This window comes from Geospiza fortis, unplaced genomic scaffold, assembly GCF_000277835.1.
Source record: "Geospiza fortis unplaced genomic scaffold, GeoFor_1.0 scaffold29, whole genome shotgun sequence".
Lineage (NCBI taxonomy): Eukaryota > Metazoa > Chordata > Aves > Passeriformes > Thraupidae > Geospiza > Geospiza fortis.
Window position 1 is genome coordinate 3,805,268 of NW_005054349.1, and position 21,596 is coordinate 3,826,863.

At 39.2% G+C, this 21,596-nt stretch overlaps 1 protein-coding gene across 6 annotated transcripts in view; it reads right to left on the reverse strand.

Annotated features, from left to right (window-relative positions):
• DACH2 (dachshund family transcription factor 2) overlaps positions 1 to 21,596 on the reverse strand; it is a 240,786-nt gene that overhangs the window by 65,557 nt on the left and 153,633 nt on the right. For all 6 annotated transcript variants that reach the window (XM_031058810.1, XM_031058806.1, XM_031058811.1 and 3 more), the window contains exon 3: positions 18,825 to 18,956. In XM_031058810.1, the coding sequence (XP_030914670.1) occupies positions 18,825 to 18,956 (132 nt within the window). The remainder of the gene's footprint in view (positions 1 to 18,824; positions 18,957 to 21,596) is intronic.

Consider the following 21,596-nt stretch of genomic DNA (forward strand, 5'->3'; position numbering starts at 1 on the left):
CAAGGCTTTGAAATGTGCCCATTAATTCAGCAATTCCCAATCTGTCCATCAGTCAGTCATACTTAAAAAATATGTCTGTCAGGACTTAGGTGAAGTAATCTGTTGATAATTACACAATGAGAAGGCATCTGAAATCTGAATATCATTTCTAAACTTTTTGAAAAGTCTTGATGACAGCAAAATCAAAGTTTATTTCACAGCAAACAGGACATTAAAGGTAACTGGGAATATGTCTGAATATTTGATGCCAAATTAATTAAGAACAACTAATTTCAGGAAGACACTTTCTGAGATGATAAAAGCAGAGTTGCAGTATTTATCTAGGAACCTAACCATCCCTCCCAAACCATCAACTGCTTCCTTTAAAGTGAACAAAGAAACAGGGAGGTGGTAAATGAAATGCGCTGCGAGGTTCCCACGTGCTGATGGATGAGGCTGGTGCTGAAGCTCAGCCCCAGCCAAGTCTCCTCAGTGCCAGGTACCTTGGCAGGTGTGACCGTCCCTCCCTGGGCCTTTCCAGCCAAAACAAGGTCTCACCATTACAGCCAGGTGCTGCTGTCCAAGGCTCTGAACAGCAGGAAACCTGTTCTCTCTCTCACAGCAGACAGAGCCATTCATCCCTGCAAACTGGATCCACAAAAATGCTCCTAAAATACAACCAAGTGTTTTCTGCTGCTTTCTGAGACCAGTGCAGATGAACAAACTGGCTACATCAACTAAACTTCAGTATGACCTTCAGTACCTCCAGCTGAACTCCAAAACACCAAACACACCTCAGTGGTTCAACTTCCACAACCACAGCGCCCTGTAAAAGTTACACTTAACAAGATGAAACATCAGATTTACAGAAATTTAGACATGAACTCTTACAACAAATGTCACTAAAATGCACTGGTACTCCACAAGCACCTCTCAGAGTCAGATACCTGTGCCTGCACTGTATAAAAAACCACCTGGTGATATTTGAAGGGGTGTTTTGGGAGGGTTAACTGGGCATTTGTTGTCTTCCTCTGACAGCTCCTAGTTCTGGATTAAATATTAAGTTATAAAACTCTATTCAGTTTCTTCTATAGAACATGAAGTACATTTATTGCTAACATTTTTAGTAACAACTGTGTGACAACTGTTTCATTTTCTATACAAAGATAAGAATGATGTACTAGAACACAGCATCTATTCTGGTTAAGGACCATCAACAAAAAAACTGTTTTCTACTGCAGGACTACAGCCTGCCTTCAGAAACACGTTCATTTCACAGAGAGAAAGAAGGTCAAAATTCTGGTCTGTCATGTTTTTATTACTGTTGATGATGCACAAGCCAGAAATAAAACAGCTTAACTTTCAGATCTTGAATACAGTTTGCAGGGCTGCCTGCCAGAAAGGATAAAACATACATCCCTCTGAACTCCACTACTGCAGCCAGCAGCAAGCAGGGAACCAGGATTTGTATTCCAGTGATGATAATCACCCATACTCTCACTCATCACAATTTACAATTCTCTGCCTTTTTAAAAAAATTACTTAATATTTCCCCATATTTAACAACTTACTGAAAGAACCACTGAGATAAAATACTGTGAATTTTTACCATGACTAACTCAGCAGATAATTCAGTTTGATTCTGAGAGGCTTTGAGAATATCTTGACATCCAGGGCAGACAGGTAACTACAAAATCAGGTTATTTGAGCTTCAACAATTCATCATTTACTATTCCTTTGAAATTATTATTAAGAACAGTCCAAGTTACAGATGGCAATATGCTGAGTTAATCTGCAGTGACATAAATGGATCATGTATTTATAATCTTTCCAAGATCTCCTCATACTAAGAAAATTCTATATAATGCAAAGTATGGCTTGAAAGAATGAAATAAAATCTGTGGCCTTATTATACACCTGGACAGTTTTCCAAACTTCCAGCACCTGCACAAAACTTACTGGAGATGTTAGCAGAGAAGGAGAGGCTGCTGAGGGATGCCCAACACACTTTTATACAGAAGAAGGTCTCTAGTGAGATTTAGTGCCACAGTCCTGGTTTCCACAAAGGATCAGCGGCTGCAGCCCCTTGCAGAGCCCCACCCAGCTGTGTCAGGATGGGACCTCAGGCCAGGTACACATTCATTCCATTTCTTACATCTGACAGTTGATCCCTTGCACCAAATACTCCTGACTTCCAAAAAATTGAGAGTGCTGCCAAAACCACGAGAGCTCGTGAGCAAACCCAATTCACAGAAAAGGTCAGCAGGGACATCCACTGTGTTTCACTTAATGCCAGCCTAAAAATAACACACAAAAACTCCTGGAACTACATTAGCAGCCAACTTTGTACTTCCTTTCACAAATTGTGCTCACAGTAATATCTGAACAGATTCCTACCACAGCACTTGGATCCATCTCACACATTCAATCCATCTTTGCTTTTCAGAACATTTTTCTCATTCTGCAAGCTTAGCCACTGGGTATTCCTATCACCTGTGGAATAATTCTCCTCCAGGAATAGCAGTGGGAGTTTAGCATTAGCTGCTCTAAGGAGCAGGATCCAACCCCTAGAACTGACCAACAGTGCCAAATAAACCATTCCTGAATGGTTATTCTGTAAAGGATATTCTACATTTTCAAGGTAGAATTTCTTTCTGAGCAATACAAAGCAAAAAATAACAACTACCATCAGAAAAAACATTATTAACATGTTGATATTGATACTAGATAAAGTGAAACTATTTCTTAAGAAGAGAAAGTGAGAGGCTTCTGCAACAAAACAGAATAACTCAGTGCCAAGCTGAACTTAACTAAGCTTGAGGTTTTGGACAGGATTCATTTCTGCTTGTGGTATAAGTATGCACCACCTTGATTATCATTTAAAAAAATATTGACAGCTTGCCTTCTCATACCAATGCCTGGTAACAAATTCCAAATGTTTTGTCACATTTCTTGTGAGCAATGCCATCTGCCAGAGGTGGCATTTCATGGCTGTTTACCCTGACTCCCTCCAAGAATTCATCTGCCACTGTCTAATGCTGCCTGAATAAAGGGGATTAAGACTCTGATGCAACAGAGACTATTGATAATTTGGTATAATTGGGAAGAAATGAAGATAAATGAGGTTGAGGATGGAGAGGCAATTAGTTGAGCTGCCTGTACAGCTGTGTTCTCGGCCTGGCTCCCCTGGCCTTTTCTTTGGTGAGGTATGTGCAAATTAAACATAATGACAAATCCACTCTTCCCAAAGCTCTTTACTTTGTGAAGCCTGAAGATCTGTATTTCACTTCTGAGATTCTGCGTGGAAAGAAAAGGGACAGAGGATCACATTCTCTGCTGAGGTTTTTGAGAGATGCACTTTGTCCCAGCACACCTGTGGCTCAGTACCTGCGGTTCCAGCCTGGCATTCCCAGTGTCCAGAGCCCAGGGCTTTGGCCAAAGGTGAAAGATTTTTGTTCCCCCAGTGCCACAGACAGCTTTGGTCATTCCACAGCTCCAGATGGCTTTGCTGCAAATACCCTCTATCCATGTCATTGCTCACCAACATCCCCCAACCATGATTCCCCCTAAAGCCAAGCCCCACAGTTTGCAGCTGAACCTCCACTTCATAAATTATGCCAGCTTTTGAAAATACTGGTCAAAAAAGCCTTTGAAACTTCTAAAATACATATTTTACTATACAAAACATCTTGGAAGTGGTAGGAATTTTTAGTCCTAATACAAAGACAGCTACCCAGATAAAAGCCTTAGCTCTAAGCTACATTTTTCAAGTGAGGCCAAGTAATCAAGCTTGAATATCTTGAAAGATATTTAAATCTCAAGTGAACATGGTCAGACTACAAACCTCCAAATTAGAGGGCACAAATTTGCAGTCTGATTTGCAGTTCTCATTTCCAATATACTGAGACACATTCATACATATACATGCAGAAATGCCCCCATATGGGGTTTAACATAAATGTAAAATAACATACATTTGCCACAAGAAATGTCATTACATGTTTCACATAAAACTCTGACAGTTTTTCATAAATGTCAAATAATGCAAGATCCCCTTTAGAAAGAAATCCAATATTTGCAGAGGCAGCTTTGCCTTACAGACATGTTTGCCCAACTACCCAGCACATGTTAATTTTCTGATTTCATGTACAGGTGATTCTATCTGAATTAGGTCTTAGATGAAGGACTTCATAAAACTGCACTTTTTTTCTGCATCCATACAGTCATCAGTTATTTAAAAAATTATTTTATGGATTACTCAAAAAATGCTCCTTAGATAAAGACAAAAGCCCAGTTTCAACGCACAGAGGAGATTTTAGATTTTACGTATCTTAAAAGAATAACAATTTAGAAGATTTATTTTGTAACGAATTTTCAACATAGCTGCTTTTTAGTATAAAATACAAAGAGAACAAAAATTTACATTTTGTAAATTCTCAAAGCTAAGATCACTTGAAATTATCTCTTTTCAAACTTACAGAACTACAAAGTACAGTGGTTTTTTGCACATGGAAAACCTCACTCAACCTCAACACCATGCTCTTCCCCACTACCTGGAGGTCAACCAACATTTCAATTTTACTCTAGTGTACTTTTCATTTTGGATTAGATTTCTGCAAATGCCAAATTAAAAAAAAAAAAAAAAAAAAAAAAAAAAAAAAAAAAAAACAAAAAAGCTCACTCATTATGAGACAAATGTGCCAGGGTAAAAAAAACATATATACTTAGGTTTATTTAAATTGACCTTGTTTTGTCTTAGTGAGGCTGAAAATTTGGCTGAGGTTAAACTGTTCCTTTATGGAAAATGGTTAAGGGGAAGGGAAATAAACCCATGAAAATTTGGCACTGGCATGAACAGGAAAAAAAGCTGACAACAAAATATTCTGTTTTCCACATTCATCTTGCTTTGTTTTCCCACTTCCACATCTAACTCCCTCTTCTTTCCCTGTTTCACACAGCCCTTCCTCACAGGTGGGTGCTCATTCTCTCTACATCCAAATGTTGTCCTCAAATCATAAAAAGTCACAGACTCTCAAGGACTGGAAGGGATTAGGGGAAGCTGATTCTAAGAAAATACCGTGTATTTTTATAGAATCCCTTCTCACTGCTCTTCAAATGCCTCTGTGATTAACAATGGGGCTAAATATGAGTTCTGCTCTGCCTTTTCTCAATTCTGAAAATCAGAGTCACCCACTTTGAGGCATCAAATCAGACAACACTAAGTTGGACTCGACGATATTCAAGGTCTTTTTCAACACTGATGTTTTTTTTTATTCTACAAGTATAAAAGAAAATATGCAATACAGAACAGCTTTTTGACTGCTGGAGTTTCTTCTTGATTTCTTTGTCCCCTGCTTTTAAGTGATTGCTCATTTTTCCATTTTGTAATGGTACCTGCACCAATATTAAATAATATTTATAAGCTAAGCCAAGAACTTCATTACAAAGGTAACTGCAATTTCTCAAGCACAATGCCAGAACAGAAAAAGAACTAACTGAAGAAGCATTTCTGCAATTTGCAGATGATTACATTTTGAAGGTGAGATGTTGTGTAACTGCTAAGCCATCTATTAAGCTGACTTGAGGAGCTGTAATTTGTGGTGTTTGCCCAGAAGAGCCAGCACACAGCCGTAACTGATGATCAGGGATAATGGCCACGGATTTCAGCCCATTTCCAGAGCTCCCTGCTCTGTGCTGAGAACAACAATATCAAAAGGTTCCTCTCTCCAGCACTGCTGGTGTCAAGGTTAATGAGCTAAAACTTGTTAAATTGATATTACCAAACTAATGACTTTTTTATAGGATATTGCATGGATTTTGACACACAGGCTAATGTGGAATATTGCTGGTCTTAATTAAATTAGAAGTTATTGCATGTATACGATTAAGATAACTAAAACTGGGGGAGCTGTGACCACACTGTTGTCACACACCTCATGTGCTTCAAATAATATAGAAATATAGAATGGCAGACTGGTTTGGGTTGCAAGGAACCTTAAAGCTCATCCAGTGCCACCCCCTGCCATGGCAGGGACACCTTCCACTGTCCCAGGTCGTTCCCAGCCCTGTCCGACCTGGCCTTGGACACTTCCAGGGACTGGGAGTTCACAACCTCTCTGGGCAACTTCAAACTTTTAAATATGAAATTATTTAAATAATACCAACATTATTTTAAAATATTTTTACTTCAACCATATCAAGCGTTAAGGAACAGGAAAAATAAATGCCTGGAGTCTCCATTCAAAATAGATGAACAACCAACAGGAAAAAAAAAATTAATGAATCATATTAAAAAGCAAGGAGCTTATGAAAAATAAATTACATTTGTAGATGATTAAATTTTGAAGGTGAGATGTTACATAACTGCACCAACCATTTATTTCAGTGCTATAACTGCATCTAATAAATAAAATACTTCTTTTAAATCCAAATTGAAGATACACTGCTATCCTGATGATTGGGATTTTCCATTTACATAGTACAGGGGCAAGGTCTGGGCTGTAATTATTTGAGGCAGAAAGAAGAGCTGTTACTTGGAGAGAAAATCAGTATCACCTGTGAGCAATAGGACAATGCAAATATTTCTTCTACAGACAGAATCACTGAGTTTAAATTCAGAGAGGCTCATTAGAGATTACCCTCCCAAATATAAGATACCTGCAAGTTTCATGCAAATTCCCTTTTGTTTCAGTGGTGTTCTTGTATTAAAGTTCAATCTCCCACTGACACAGAAATGCCATTTAACATACAGGATATACCCAGATATGCTTGGTGTTTAAAAAGTGAAATTGAAGATCTTACTTGTACTATCTGTTTTTCTCTAAATGACTTTTCTGCCTGGATCTTAGACTTTACAGAGAAAGGGAATAAAGTTGGACTGGGCTTCCAAAAAACATCTACTTTGTCAAAATCCAGAAAAATAGAAGGGGTGCTGCAAATGAGGGGGAATATTTCTCAAGGATGAAATGCCAAAATCCTCCTCACATCAATTTCTTAGAGACAGTCAATCAACAAACAGAACTTGCAAGACACTTTCTTCCTACTGCCTTTACAACTTCCATCTGAAATATGAGAAAATGAATCCCAATTTAACTAATATTATAAGCTTTACAGGAAAAGGGGGAAAAAGTAGCCTCTGATGGCCCATGAAATCAGTAATTGAATACCCAGCTCTTACAGTTCCATTAGTCCTGAAGTTTCACTGTCTCCATCCTTCAAACCTGAGCATCTTCTTAAAAAGAAGAATCTATTCTAACTTTTATATTGCACAAATGCAGAACACAGCAACAACCCCCCTCAATTTTCAATGTTTTAAATATCAATGCCTGTCTGATCTTAAAGGGAAGCTCAACATTTATGTCTTGTCTTGGTGATAAAGTTCATGAATATATAATGAGAGTGGAACAACTCTGCTACTGATTAAATGTCAAAAAAGGTTTTATTGTCAAATATATTGTAAATACAGAAGATATACAACAAAGAGCATTAATTGCAGATGGCTGTGTACAGCTTAAAAAATGCACGGCATTGAGACAGGAAATGCTGATTTTCAGTTTCAGCTATCAATTTTCATTTACCTTCAGAATGTTCCTTCAGTCAACTTGTACAGAGAGAATGAACCATAAAATGACCAAACTCAACTGAACTAAATACTCCCCATTCAAGGGCAGATGTTAGTCTATATCCTAGGCATACACAGCAGAATTACCCAAAATTCTGGATTTTATTAGAATTTGTCTAAACTTTTGTGCAGATTTACGAGAGATACAACGTGAAAATCTGCTGAGGGCAGAGGGAAGGCTGGAATAGCCATCCTCAGCTCAGAATGGGGTTTAACTGCCTGAGTAAATTTAAAAAATAAAAATAAAAAAAATATCTGGTCCGTAGCAGACTGCAGGTAAACACAAGTCAGCAGGATGCTGCTGCCAGGAGATGCCAGGAGAATGAGCTGCACACAATTCCAGGAGATCAGTGCCTGTACAATGGGAGGCATTCTCAGTCTCCATCCCTGCCACACTCCTGCCTGGAGCATGGCCTTGCCCTGGGCAGGGAGCAGGAGGATCTGAATCACCTGGAGAGGGGCCAGGGCAGCACAGGAGAGCTGAGCAGGGCTGAGGAGATCCTCAGTGTGAGCCCTGCAGAACAGCAGGTTGGTCACTGGAGGGAAGGGACAACAGGCAGGAGCTCACTAATTGTCTTCTCTAGATAAAGAACATGCTCAGTCATAAAGAGGAATAAATTGTTCTCTGCACCCACAGTGAACAGGACAAGTTGCAGCAACCAAAGACTTTTAACAAGGAAGACTTAGGGAAGCATTAGGAAAAATTACCATGATCAGAAGCCTATGGAATTTCTAAAATTAAGCTGGACAATTGTCAGTCAGACATGAGGCTGGCAGAGTTGGAGTATGGTAAGGAAACAAGTCTGCAGGCACTGGGTTTGATAATCCTGAACACCACAAAGTGCAGCAAGAGACCAGAGCCAGAGTCAGAGCCATCCTGCAGGGTGGAACTGTCCTGAACCACCCTTCCACCTGAGCCATCCTGCAGGGTGGAACTGTCCTGAACCACCCCTCCACCTGAGCCATCCTGCAGGGTGAAATGTCCTGACCCACCCTTCCACCTGAGCCAGGTGTGACCCACAGCCTGCAGGCACAGCCTGCAGTGCCCACCCACAGCAGCAGCACTGCCCTGCACTGTGGAACCTTCCTCTACACACAACTGGCCAATAAATGCATATTAGTTAGGTACCAGGTAGCATAACATTGGTTGGATTTCCAAAATAATAAAGCACTTGAAACTTGTATTAAAAGTCCAAGTGTTTTTCCTTTAGATTATGGACAAATTAGCAGCTTCAATTATACGGTGCCAGTAACATTTTCTTCTCCTTGACTAAATGGACCACGTTTTAATACTCTTCAGTGATCTTATTAATTTAAATTAACCTTCTAAAAAATTAAGAGTAAGAATTTCATTTGAGGAAAAGATGTAACAGCCATGGAAATTAAAGCCTCTGGTGGATAAAGGTAAATTTACTCTTGGTCTGAGACAACATTGTTGGTCTTTCCTAATTGTAACTATAATGATCTGATAAACTGCTGCTCTTGTATACAGTCAAGGGTTGGGTTTTTTTAAAAGGAGCTAAAAACACAGACTACCCACCTGTATCTATTTTTAATTTGGTAATGACTGTACTTGCTAAAATTCTACCAAAATGTCACTCACAGCTTTGGATTCCAGCTTTTTTTAAACAGAATATGGAGCAGAAAGCATAACCTATTATGCAAAACTGTCAGATGCTTACTGTAAAATCACAGAAATAAATGCATAATCCTGATTTTCTCACAGATCAAAACTTCATTAAAGGAAAATAAAACTTGAATCTAAGTGCTGAAGAGAGCCAAGGTATTCTATAAAAAGTAGTAGGGCTCTGATCTATGTGTGTCCTGCTTACCCACACAGCCCCTGCTCCACAACTAAGGGATGCCTTGTACTCTGTGGGTGCAAGGAGAGGCAGAATTACTGGAGACCAGGGTGACTTCTGTCTCATCAAATTCACAGATCAGCCAGACATTTCAACAGCACCAACTGTTGCAAGGAAAACTGCTACCAAATCTCAGCTGCAGAAATGTCAGCTCAGGGCACGCCGCACAAATCTAGTGCTGAATCCTTAACTACAAACCCACGGCCTGAAAATTTTGGGGGGGATTAATGCTACTCCTTTCAGTAAGAAAATATTCCAAATAATCACACCACAAACATTTCTTGCCTCAAAAATAAATTAACTGTATGTTAGAGGACTTTTTAAAAAAAATCTGATTAAAATTGTCATTCATGAGGCTCCTGCTGTTGGCAGCTGTATCACTGTCAGTGACATCCTTTGGGGGGCTCTCAGCATGTGGCCCACATCAAAGGTAATATTCCAGTTTTCATCCTAACCTATATGTGCCTTAACAAGAACAGGAATGTTCCAGACTTTACAATGTAATTAAAATATTGAAGTACTTTCTATTGTCAAAATATCATTAACGTGAGACTGAAGTGGACTCACTACTGTTAACAAAGGGAACTATCACTAATACTTGCTTTTACTGGAATTCTTTACAGGATTCCTTACATCCTTACACCCTGCAATGGGAAATTAAACCAACAGAGTTTGAACATGTTACTTTGTGCAAAATGATCAGCAGATGAGATTTTGTGGAAACAAGAGTACGTACAAGGACCTGGGGAAAGGAAAAAAGTATCTGGCATATGGTATTTCCCTATCCTTGCACTGTGGAAATGCTGCAAATCCCTGGGCACTCCTGGCACCCACACTACCAGAGCTCTGCTGGTCACCCATGGATGCTGCCTGCTCCTGGCTCTGATTTTACTTTTTCCAAGGATGTTTCAACATAAAATTCAAGATGCATTTCAGAGGGGTAGAGCTGGATCATGCCCTTCCCCTCCCTTGCCTTCCTGACCCCAGGTGAGGTGCCTCCTCACCTTGTGACTGCAGGGACAACCCTCTCCACACCGTGTCCTTCAGCAGCCACAGGACCCTACTAAAACATCTCAGCTGCAATGCTTTTCCTTTTCAAGTGTGGGGCATCCAATCTGCCTTGCTCTTCATAAAATTTTATACAGAAAGTCCTAAATTTGGTGCGTTTCTGACCAGTATCAGTCCCCACAGTGCTGTGGAGCCCTGAGCCTTGCAGATGAACACGAGACCTTGTCTTAATGGGAACACTTTGGAGCCACCTGCTTTCCTTCTGCACATTGGTAGGGGCACAGATTTCAGCTACTACCAACAAAAACGAGAATTATAACCAAGGAAAAAATGTAGCCTTGGCTCCAGAGAGGCCAAAATGATTTATGACACCAAGACCTAGTAAAGACAGCAATACTCTGAAGGGACTGTGTGAGCTCAGCCCTCACTCACATCTTCTGTGCCCATTCCTAATCACTTCATTTACAACTGGAAAAGTGTTTTAACAGACAAAATTAATTATTTTGAATAATCCTTCTGAAATATGATGTGCATTTTAATTGTATGCACCCCATCATTAATTAAAGTTCTTTACCTTTTGGTGCATTCATTCAAAGATTGTGCCAGTGACAAAGCAACGACTGTAAGAAGATTGTTTACTAAAATTAAAAATACAGCCGAAGGGTTAATATACTCTTGTGATACAATTAAAGTAATGCTAAAATGTTTTCATTCGAGTTTTTACTAGACATTATTTTTCCACTCTTTAAAATCAATCTCTTTGTTCCAGGAACACATTTCCTGTCAATAAAATGAAAAATGATATAGATTTAGGAGGATAGTGGTCTCAGCGTAGCATCTCTCATATTATTATTCCAGTATCATCTGTTACAAAGTAAGACCAATTCCCACATCTAATTACAAACAGGATTTCAGAGTCATTAAACAAAATACATTTCCATTAGTGCTGCTGTAAGAAGATAGGGGAAAAAATGAAGATTAGTTCATGCTGCACCTCTGTTTTTCAAGCTTTGAAGATTTAGACCTCTGCACTCTGAGACTATAAATTTGTAAAGGATCTGAAAGGTGACAGACATGTGAAAGCTCTCAATTCTCCTCCGTTTAGCCATAGCATTTACATTTTGTCATTAGTTTATCTTTTGCTGCACTTAGTTCTGCCAGCAGATATGGCAAGAATCTGGAGAGGTTGTTTATGATCCCGCCATGTGCACCCAGGGGGATTTGGTTTGGTGGTAGGCAGGGCTTTTTAATAGATATGAATCTTTAATAGATATGAATCTATAGATTTGTTCCAGCAAAAGTTAGAAATCATAGTAAGGAATCCTGTCTTCATTAAAAAAAAAGGAACAACAGTATTTCCTCAGTATTCCAAGGGAAAAAGGAACAACAGTTCTTTGACTTCAAATAAAATAACAACCAAACTATACCAAGGAAACAGATTATGTGAGATGTTTAACTGCTGAAATAAACTTACAAGTGTATATATATTCTCCATTTGTAAACACTTAGCAGTATCTAATATCTAATTGTCATGATTCCATTTAAAATATGCCCTTGGGAATTACCCACTCAAAAAGCATTCACACAACCCAGAGCTTCACGAGTTAATACCAACTTTTCTAAAAAGAACCCAATAAAAGATAAAACCTAAATTTGCTTGATCTTTAAACCAGTTTACATATAGCTCAGGATGTTATAAACACAGTTAATTTCATCATGTGTAAGATAAGTATGAAAAAGAGAATTCCTCTCTCAGAAAAAGATGCCTCAGTTACAGAGAAGAGTTTTCAAAACTCTTCTGGACTTTTATCTCCTTTATTAGTTTTAAAACTAAAGCCAGAGCTGCTTCACATTTCTCAGATAGGTGTCAGTCAATCCAAATACATAAATATTAGCTGATGTGTCAACAATTATGTGTGAATCATTATCTACACTTACTATAAAGTATTTATGTTCAAATTTAAATGAATACTTTAAAAATACAGTTAAATTATTCACACGCATTCAATAGGTAACTGCTTAAGAATGTATTTAAAATGGGACATTAAGGTAAGTTTGCAGATAAAAAATTCATTTTTGCACTCAGTTAAAACTGAGCTTCACTAAAGCCCCCTGAAATTCTTGGTACTAAACCCTGCCAAATGGGGTAACACAGCACAAAATATCCACTGACACTCGCTCTCCAAAAAACCACAATTTGCCAAAGAAATAGATATCTGCATCTTATTTCCAAGCTTCCCACATGGAGACTGGGTTCTTGGGATAACTGAGGGAGCCCATTAGGGAGGAACAGGAGAGAAAACAGCACAGTGCAAACGAGGCACAACTGATCCAAACAAACAGCATTTCTCTTCCTGGTTAATGCTTGAGGAGTTGGATCTTAAAAATACAACAGCACATCCACCCCTTCCTCCAGGATTATCGGTGTCTGTCCCCATGGAGGCATCACTGACACCATCCACAGGGAATTCCCTGCTCCTGTCACTCCCCAGGCATGGATCTTTCCTGACAAGCAGCACTGGGGAAAGCTTTTTAAAGCCCCCATGTCACGAGAATGTTTGAGTTCCTTCACTCCACTTTCACTGAAAAAGCTCAAATAAACTTCACCATCACTTCCATGTGGGTTCAACAAAGTTCCATAAAAGCACAACTCCAAGGCTAAGCATGGAAGCACATCCTGAAATCACTAAGTGGCACCACGCCCTGAATCTCCTTTGGGTGTGATGTCCCTGGGTGAAACCTCCCTGTGCAGATCCTGTCCCCACAACAGGGGCCAAGCATCCCCTGTGTGCCTCCTCACCTTCCCACCTTCATCCTCACCATCACCAGCACTTGCACTACCCACAAAAATAGCACAGTCTCGATTTTTAGGATAAAATGTAACGTGTCTGCTCGGGCTGAAGTCAAGTCTGGTTTTTGGATGAGACAGCACAAAACCCAAAACATGTTAAATTCTCTCTTGCTTCAAGACTGCACATATCCCTCCTGGCCAAAGGACAATTTAAGAAAATTCATAACTATTTCAGAAAATGCTTAACTCTCTGATCATGTAACACAAAAATACTTGCCTTAACAACAGGAAAAATTACTTCATGAAATCTACCTGGTACTCAAGGATTAAGAAAAACCTGTTCTCTGGTCCTGTCATTTTTACATTCTTATAATAAAATAACAGCCTTGGCATCCTGCTTTTTAGAGAAAAGACCTACCTCTTTTGACTTTTCAAGCACTTGAAAATTTTAAAAGAGAAAAACTAAAAAATGCTGACCGTGTAATAGCTGGGTATTCATGGTGGGTGGAGAACATGAAAGGTTACAATATGGATCTGTGCCTACGCGTTTCTTTTCAACTTGAGCAGCATCCTCCTGCTTCTGCTAACTCGGCAATCATACAGCTGACAGATTTCTGGGTTTTCTAAATAATGCATGGGATTTTCTTTTAACATGTCAGTGCAAAAGTATCAATTCTGCCCCTGTGTCGTTTGTGATGCTGATTTTCCTTGACAGCATTCCATTAAACCAATGAGTTTTTTCCCTCCTGATGGTTCCTTAAATATTCCTCCGAGTGATGTATTTGTGGTTTTTTAAACAGATTGTGAAGGATGTTTGCATTTGTGAGAAAACTGCATGGCAGGTACTGAAGGGAAAGAAGGATAAAAAGATAACACTTTTTTTTTTGCTACGAGAGAGCTTTTTTCCCTGATCCTCATATGCCAAAAGCTCGGGTGTTTTTCCTTTCTTTTCTGCCTAACTTAGCTCCTTGTCTGGAAATTAAGCAACAAGCCTCTACACACAGAATAACATTTTGACTTCCTAAGGAAATACCACTGAAACACTTAGTACTGTTTGATATCTCTCCTGGGAAAGCAAAACACATTTCTTAAATCATGCATGCTAACTCCAAAAGCCACCAGAAGGAAATACCTGCTTTATTCTCTGCTCTGAGGCTCTGCACACACAGCTCCTGTCACGACTGCCATGCTCTGATCCCTCCTGGCTCAGGCAGCTTGAGGGACATCCAGGTGGCATCACCCAGTCTCTGTTCTACCATCTATCCCATCTCACACTTGTGCACATCACCTGCTGCCATGCCATTAAAAAGAAAAGCTCAGATTTCAGCTAAGTTCCAGATCCCCCTAAGCAATGACATGTTAATTTCCAGAACACACTTCACCTGGTTTCAGCTCTGCACAACGATGAAGGAGCTCATCTTCCTCAACACCTCTGTGCAACCAGAGAGCTTTTGTTCTACTTATCTTGTTTCTACAGAACAACAGATCTGGGCTGGGGGTGAGCAGGAGTCAGCTCCAGCTGCTCCCTCCAGCCCTTCCCCACTTCCCAAGAGGAGCAGAAAGGCCACAACCACTCCTGGCAACCCTCAGGTGCCACCAGCAGAAAGCGTCCTCTCCAAGGACTCACCTGGAGGAGCCAAAGAAGGAGGAACAGATCACAAAAGACTTATGGTCACTGGGAATTTGAGATTCCAGAGGGATGGATTTCCTCCATATCCAGACACTTTTGTCCCAAACGACCTGGTTCTCCAAATTCAGCCTTCCTGCCCAGATCCCACCCCAGGATGGAGAGGGACACTAAGCCCCAAGGAGGAGCCAGCCCAGGTCAGCTGGACTGTGGGGCCAGAGAGGCTCCAGTGCCAGATTAGAGAGGAGATTTTCAACTGCCAGAGAAGTTTTGCTTCAACACTTCATATGATGAGTAGGAAGGTGCAAAAAAATCTCTTTCTCTTCTGCAGAGAGAGTGGAAGGAGGACATCAATGTTCAAATGTGTAACAGCATTCTTCACAGTATTGTGAACTAAAGCATTGCTTCAATTAAAAAAAAAATCTTCAAACTAAACTTTTCGGGGAATTTTTCCCCCTATATTTTCAGTATTAACTCTTGCAGCATTTATTTTTAGTAAGTTATTTAGAATATCCCAGTACCAAACTCCACCAGTACTGAGATTAAGGTGACATCATGAAAAGGAGGTAGGTAGGACCTGATGGCAAAATACCACCAGCTGGATTAGAAGCAGGAAAAGAAATGGCACATTTATCCCCCTGTCCCTCAGACACATGTGTAAGGTTCAATTCCACACCTGCAATTTGCTAGAGAACAATATAATATCTGAGGAATTAGTCACTGGCCATGTTAAATTGAGTTAAGAGTTCAGATTTTAAACTGACAGGACAAATTCTGCCTTCAGACAGAGAATTCTTAAAAGTTTCCATCATCATAATGATGCACAGAGGAAGAAACTGTAAAAGTGACAGGCTAGGCATCAGTAGGAAGCAAACCCAAAATTATTTCATACTTCACCAGGTACAGATGGGGATTGAGATGAATATGCCAAGACATCTTCAACACTTTTTTTTATTATACTAATGGCCTGTATATAATGGCACACTTGCAAAAAAATCTGGCAATAAAGCTTCAGGACTTAATACTGCTCAATTACATATTTAATTTAAAATCAACAACAGCAAAAAGAGAGTATTCTTCTCATCTATCAGACTGTGGGACGAGCAGGAAGGCACATATCCAAAAGTGAAATATTTAGTGGCATTGTAGGAAGTCAATGTGTAACACTGAGGTAAAAACCCAACTTAATTGTTGTAAGTAAAACTGCAACTCTAGGAGTCTTTGTTACTGTAAAAAGGAAAAAAAAAATCAAAGGAAGCAAAAGGTCCTCGGCTCTGTACAACCATATTTCTGATTTGACAGCTACAATTATAATCATTCAGACATCTATTTCCCACAAACTCTCCACAGCCATAACCTTTAGTGATTAATTATAAAGTTCCAGGAGCAATAGTACACAGACTAATTTCCTAAAACAATAAAACACAGAATTTCTCATTTGGAGCTAAATGAAACACGAACAGGTTGTTATTCATGCTGAAATCTAGATGCAGAGTCATGTTGCAGCCATTACAGAAGCTATTAAACACAACCTCAAATCAAAGAAACTGTAGGTCTCTCTCCTAAAATAAAATGTTTTTCTCACTTATGAGGCTTCTGACTCCTTTGCTCTGTTCCTTTCTACCTCTTTTTAGTAAAAAAAAAAAATCAAAAATCGATTTTCTTCTTCGTTTCACATCCTCATTTTATTTTTAATAGTCATTTAACCTGTAAGTCTAGAGCAAAGCAAACAGTTGGTGAAGGTTTCATGCACACAGAATTATCCTGGTGTTCCCTTCACAGCAGATCAAAGTTACAACCTGTGTTTAACTTCTAAACAAAATTCCCACTCTCTTCATGCCACACCAAGGAGTTTTCTGCAGTGAGTGTTTGATAATTGTTCACTTATTTTATTTGGTGAAATGCACCTTTTTCACTCTATTCACAGTGGTTTTCCATTTTTGACACATCCTGCTCAATGTAAATCTTTGTAATGTGACCCAGCAATAAAGGAGGAATCCACTCATTACAAAAATTATCCCAAAACTCAAGTTGCACATATTGGAAGGAGGGGAAATTGTGATTTTTAATAGGATCAGTACCAGTTCCTTCTGATAAGGACCTATTGCTCTGCAAGCAACACTGGCACTGAAGCCAGAAAATTTGCTCTTGGCAATTTTACTGTACCAGGCAATGAAAAGGGGAAAGAATTGAGAAAAGATCTGTATGGAACTGCCACCACACTCTTATTCTTGGGTCCCACTGTAACAAAAGTCAGTGGGAATTTTTCCAAATATTTAAATTGGCATTGAGCTGGTTGTAGAACTCACTGAATTGCTCAACCACAGAGAACTCCCTTGTGAACTGCACACCCTTGATGCACTGTCCAAAGGCTGATGTGACAGTCCCTAAAAAACTTCCTGTTCCATGTGGCACCTAAAATAATCACATCAATGTAGATTCTCCCCACATGAGGTACACAAATTTTGCCCTACCAGGCAACACACAAAACTTTGAGCATTCAAATTGAACTTTTGTACAGCAGCTTTTAAAACCCCCACACCAACCCTACATCTTTTCTGTATGAAGTTTCCTTACTTTTCTGTAGTAATTCCATCTTCAGTCCCTTTTCTTAGCAATCAGTGAACTTTCAGAATTCATTCTGAACTTTATACAAACTATTTTAGTTACAACCACTAAATAGGGTTTTTCAGTGCTTTTTTATCTGAATTCAATGTGCACTAATTGATTAGGGTCTGAGAGGTGGATCAGAAATACACACCCTACAGAACAGGAAGCTGGGGAAAGGTTTAATGCACGAGTTAGAAGCCAGATTTCTTCAAATACAGATGAGTACACAAAATTAGCAAAAGGCAATACCACTTTTGGAAAGACTGCTTTGTGCATAATTTGTCATGAATTCAAAGTTATTCCTTTAGAAAATGAGTCTAAGACCTCCCAGCTGCTGCTTTATTGGTCTAATAAATTACCATTTTGCTGGGAGGATGCACATGCAGCGCAGCAGGCAGGCTCTGCCTCCAGAGCCTGGGAATGCCAAAGGGAGAGGGGGATGCCACGGGCATCACTCTGAGCCTCTCCTCCTGAAATGGAAACCAACAAAATCTGCTCCCCAAGGGGCAGAGGTGCAGGATGCAGTGAGAAGTGAGGCCAAGGGAAACTGCCCTTATTGTGAGAGGTACCAGAGACAAAATGGATCTGTCTCGTTCCAGGTTCCCTACACTGACCAAGTGAAAATCTCTTCTATTCACCTGGAAGGACATCAGAATAAACCAAGATTTCCTCTTCAAAGGATTCGTTTTGACTTCACCTTTGAACCCTGTTTTTGGGGAGCTGGGACAGGGGAAGCTTAGCTCAAACCTGTATTAATGTTTATATAGCTTGGGGAGCTTAGTTCAAACCTATATTAATGTTTATGTAGCACATGAACGTGTTCCATGCCAGGGCCTCCTGGCCAAGGTGACTCCAGCCCCAGCCAAGGATTATCACAAACCCCCTGCACAGCTGGGCTCTGCAAATACCCATCCAAGGAAAGAACAAAATGCAGAAAAGCCATAAATTGGTGATGGAGCATTCCCTGCCTTACCTTTCTCCAAAGACCTGTGGAACTCAGGAGTTCCCACAGCCTGGCCTTTTGGAAACTTTCCATCACTTACTGGAAAACTCCAGACAGTGTCAAAGCCAATGGAGAAATCTTTTGTTACTCCAGATGTATTTAGGGGGCCCTTTAAAAGCTCTGTGTCCAACCCTAATGATGATGATCCTTCACCAGTATTTTTCAAACAATTAGAAAAGTGAGCTCTTGGGAAAACTGGAGGAATATGAAGGAGTGAGAGCACTAATTTTGATTTAGCACTGGTAGGGCAAAGCTTACAAAATACAAGAGCCCAAGAATTTGAGACCCAGGTGCTGAGAGCTCCAGGGCACAGCATCCCTTACCTGCATTAGAATTGAGCTCTTCATTTTCTGACTCGGTTCCATTTTGACTCCCACTTCCATGCAGGCTGTTCATGGCCATAAGTTTCATTTTCTGCAGCTTCATAGCCTCTGCCATGGCAGCTGCTGTCAGACCTGAAAAATTTAAATAAACAATATGCAGTGTCAGATTGTACAATGTGGCACTGCAGGTGAACAGAACATTCCTTTTCAGTAAGAAAAAGTCACATAAATTCAATGGTCATTCTTAGTCCAGTACAGTAATGCTATCCCTGAACACCATCTTTGTTTTAAAGTCAAGCCACTTCAATACACCATTCTAAGAATTTAAAAAAAAATCTTTCATGTTTATTTTTCTTTTTAACATGTAGAGCACAAAGAAATATTTATTTAATGGTATCCCTTTTGATTATACTTTTAAATATAATTTCCCGTCACTTTGATCACCTTGTCACTTTGATCACTTTCTGCTTGACTTATTTAGCTGCAACAAAATTTCCACATGCAGAGTAAGATACAGTATTCCTTAATTTCAACAGTTCAAAGCAAATTAACATGTAATACTACAGCATTCATTGTTCTATTAAGCATCCAAATATTTTTTGTCCTTTTGGGAATTTGATCGTTTGGATTAATATTATTGTAACATGAAAACATTACATTGGAAATGTGTAGAAAAACACAATTTGGATAATTACAGAATTAATCCCACTTTTAAGAGACCATTAAGACCAGCAGAAATTCCCAGAATTAAGGGAGATATTGGTAAAGGATTTTCAAATTACTAAAACACAATTAATTTCCAGTGGTAAAAGAGAAGAAGCAGAGTAACATCAGGTTACAGGTTACATAATTATAATGATTTTAAAAAATTATTCAGATTCCCAGTTTCTCTTTTTCATAAGTGTGAAGTTTTTAAGTTTTACCATTTGGGCTTGGTCACTAAATAAAGAAACAAATTTTCTTCCAGACAGTACCAAATTACTTTTATTCTGGGCAAGATGTGATTGAAAATAATCTGAGGTTCCTGCAGGAAAATCCAAGAGATACAGGCACAAAGCCAAAAATATCTCTACAGGTACAATTGTTTATTCACTCAATTATGGATTAAATGGGTTTATTCTTCCCTTCAGTACAGCAGGACTTGCTTTTATTATTTGCTACCTAGTTCCACAAAATCACTGATTGCATTTATTAAAACCCATTATTTTTTTGGTGGTGGTGCCTGTTCTAGCAACCCACTAAAATATCATACATGCAACCAGAATTCAATAATCTGCCTCTGGAAAGCATTGCTTACTGAGAGATTTAGATACTGATTAAAGGGAAGGAATAATTTCCACACCTTATCCATAAATTACAACACTCCTTTAAATGCTGCTAACAGTCTGACATTCAGATTAGCTCTGCTGTTCCTCCAAAGGGCTGCACAAAGTTCTGATTATTTCAGAGAGATTTAACAAAGGAAGCAATCCAGGACTGCATGGAGAGGGACACCTTTTATCACACATGGATACAGCAATTTGGGCAAGTTCAGCAAAGATATTCTGATCATCACCAATATTTTTGTCTTTTGGGTTATTTAATGCAGCCCTCACTTCACACAAAACACCACTACGCTGTAATTTTTTTTCAACACCCTTTAAAGTTCTTTTACAAATGCTACAGGTTGTTCATCAAGAAGATTTAAAATCCTGATGTTTAAACTCCTGTTTTTATCTCAGACATTCTCACTTAATCCATCACAGAATACATCTTCAATGATAAAACTCTCCACACACTTTCTGGAGAAGATGAAATAGTCTGCAAACTTTTTCACCTTTTTTTTTTCTTAGGGAAAGGAAGTGGGGTTGCTCTTTGAGTGAGTTTTACATTATTTTCAGGAAGTAAAAAAAAATTAAGCATCATCACAGTTCTGAGGAATTTACTGTTTTCAAGATTTCCAGGCACCTTTTTACTTTCTATTTTTACTCCATTTGCAAAGAATGCACATACATTTTAATGGTTACAAAAATATAGTGTTGGAACACAAAGTGTTTTATTCCAACATTTTATCATTTGCATGTACCCAGGGATGCACTGATAAACCAATATCCCAGTGTTTTTCACCAGGCTCTGTATTTATACAGGTTCTTGATATAGATTGGAAGCCATGAAATTTAATTAAATCTGTAGAACGGTAAAGAAACTATTTATAAGGAGGTAAATAGGGAATGGAAGAAAATTCAGATCTTTAGCCAAATGTTCAGAGAAATGACAGGAGAAAAAAATTATCCAGAGTCGCTGAAGAGTTGTACCAGAAGTGTAATGAAGGCAGAAAGGTAGCATGGAACAAACAGAAAATAATAAACACAGTCCCCAAATCACCACGATGCGGCCTGCAGAAATTCAAGGTAATTATTGTCAGGCATTTCTGAGCTCCCTAACCAGACACAGCTGCCATAAGGACACCAGCCAAGAAACAGTGATGGATCAGAAAACTCTGCTGTGCTATCTGCCACACCAAAGTCACTCCACTCCAGCAGCTGAAGTTTCAAGAGTAAAACACAGCCCCAGTGCAGAGAGCACCAAGGTCCTGCACAGCCAGGCACAAGTCTGAAAACAGAGCTGAGATTATCCCTAAAGTCTGTCTGCAAAGTCTTTATTCCCTCACTCACTTACTCCCCCCCAGTCTATATAATTTCTAGAACTGAAAGTCAAATACTTTGTGTGAGGCACTTTAAAAACAATGTAGTAATTCTTCAGCATCTCTGAGACACAATAAAACTGAGGCTA